The following is a 932-nucleotide window of genomic DNA, read 5'->3' on the forward strand; positions in this document are numbered from 1 at the left end:
TTATATTGTCTAAAATCTCATTTAATCATGCCTGTCATGTATTATTATTAAAATCTCTTATGTATCTATCTATTCACTTTTTTTTTTTTTTTTTTTTTTGTGCATTTAAAGTTTATTCATTTCCCATGATAACCACAGAGTATAATGTATTCCTCTACAAGGGGCATTTAATAGATGACAGCTAGTTTCTTTCCCTCCCAAATGCCCATATGCAACCAAGTGAAATGAACATGATGTCAAGATTTTATTTTCTTGGTAATAAAACAAGATGAAGCTTAGAACTGGATCACCTGCCCCTTTCTCTTCTTATCTCCTCCCAGTTCAAAATGCTTGCATCTTTTAATAGCCAGCATTCTCTTAGATCTGCAGTTGGGCTCAACACATTCAAGCCTCAACACAATCTTCTTTGTAGTTTTAGCCTTCTTCCGGAAAATTGGCTTAGTCTGCCCACCATATCCACTCTGTTTCCTGTCATAACGCCGCTTTCCCTGGGCATATAGAGAATCTTTGCCCTTCTTATACTGTGTCACTTTGTGGGGTTGGTGCTTGCCACACTTCTTACAGAAAGTCCGGCGGGTTTTAGGAACGTTCACCATGTTCGCGGGAGTGCTACCAGCACCAAAAAAAAAAATCTATTCACTTTCTTATCCAAAAAATATTTATTGTATTTAATTGTGCAGGGAACTCACAGGGAAATAAAAGGTAAGCTAGAATTGAGCTCTGGTAGCATAGTGCCTAAGGCACTTAACTGCTAACCAGAAGGCTGGAGGTTCAAATCCATTCTTTGGAAGGAAGACGGGCAATCTACTTCAGTAATGATACTGCCTCAGAAACCCAAGGAGGGGTCACTGTTAGTCTGGTCCGACTTGACGGCACATAACAACAGTAACAACAACAGAAATGATACCTAGTCATTGTTGTATGGATATTAT

The 932-nt window shown here is 38.6% G+C and overlaps 1 protein-coding gene across 1 annotated transcript; it reads right to left on the minus strand.

The window, feature by feature from the left end:
- Nucleotides 1-275: 275 nt before the first annotated feature.
- On the minus strand, nucleotides 276-596 carry LOC103199161 (60S ribosomal protein L36a). Its single transcript, XM_007943397.2, has one exon. It carries the CDS (start codon nucleotides 594-596, stop codon nucleotides 276-278), a length of 321 nt encoding a protein of 106 aa, XP_007941588.1.
- Between the last annotated feature and the right edge of the window lie 336 nt (nucleotides 597-932).

The sequence above is a fragment of the Orycteropus afer genome, unplaced genomic scaffold (genome assembly GCF_000298275.1).
Source record: "Orycteropus afer afer isolate SDZICR_OR568_19922 unplaced genomic scaffold, OryAfe1.0 scaffold00106, whole genome shotgun sequence".
Classification (NCBI taxonomy): domain Eukaryota; kingdom Metazoa; phylum Chordata; class Mammalia; order Tubulidentata; family Orycteropodidae; genus Orycteropus; species Orycteropus afer.

Coding starts and splice junctions, on each gene's coding strand:
- LOC103199161 (XM_007943397.2), bottom strand. CDS start 596: ATGGTGAACGTTCCTAAAACCCGCCGGACTTTCTGTAAGAAGTGTGGC.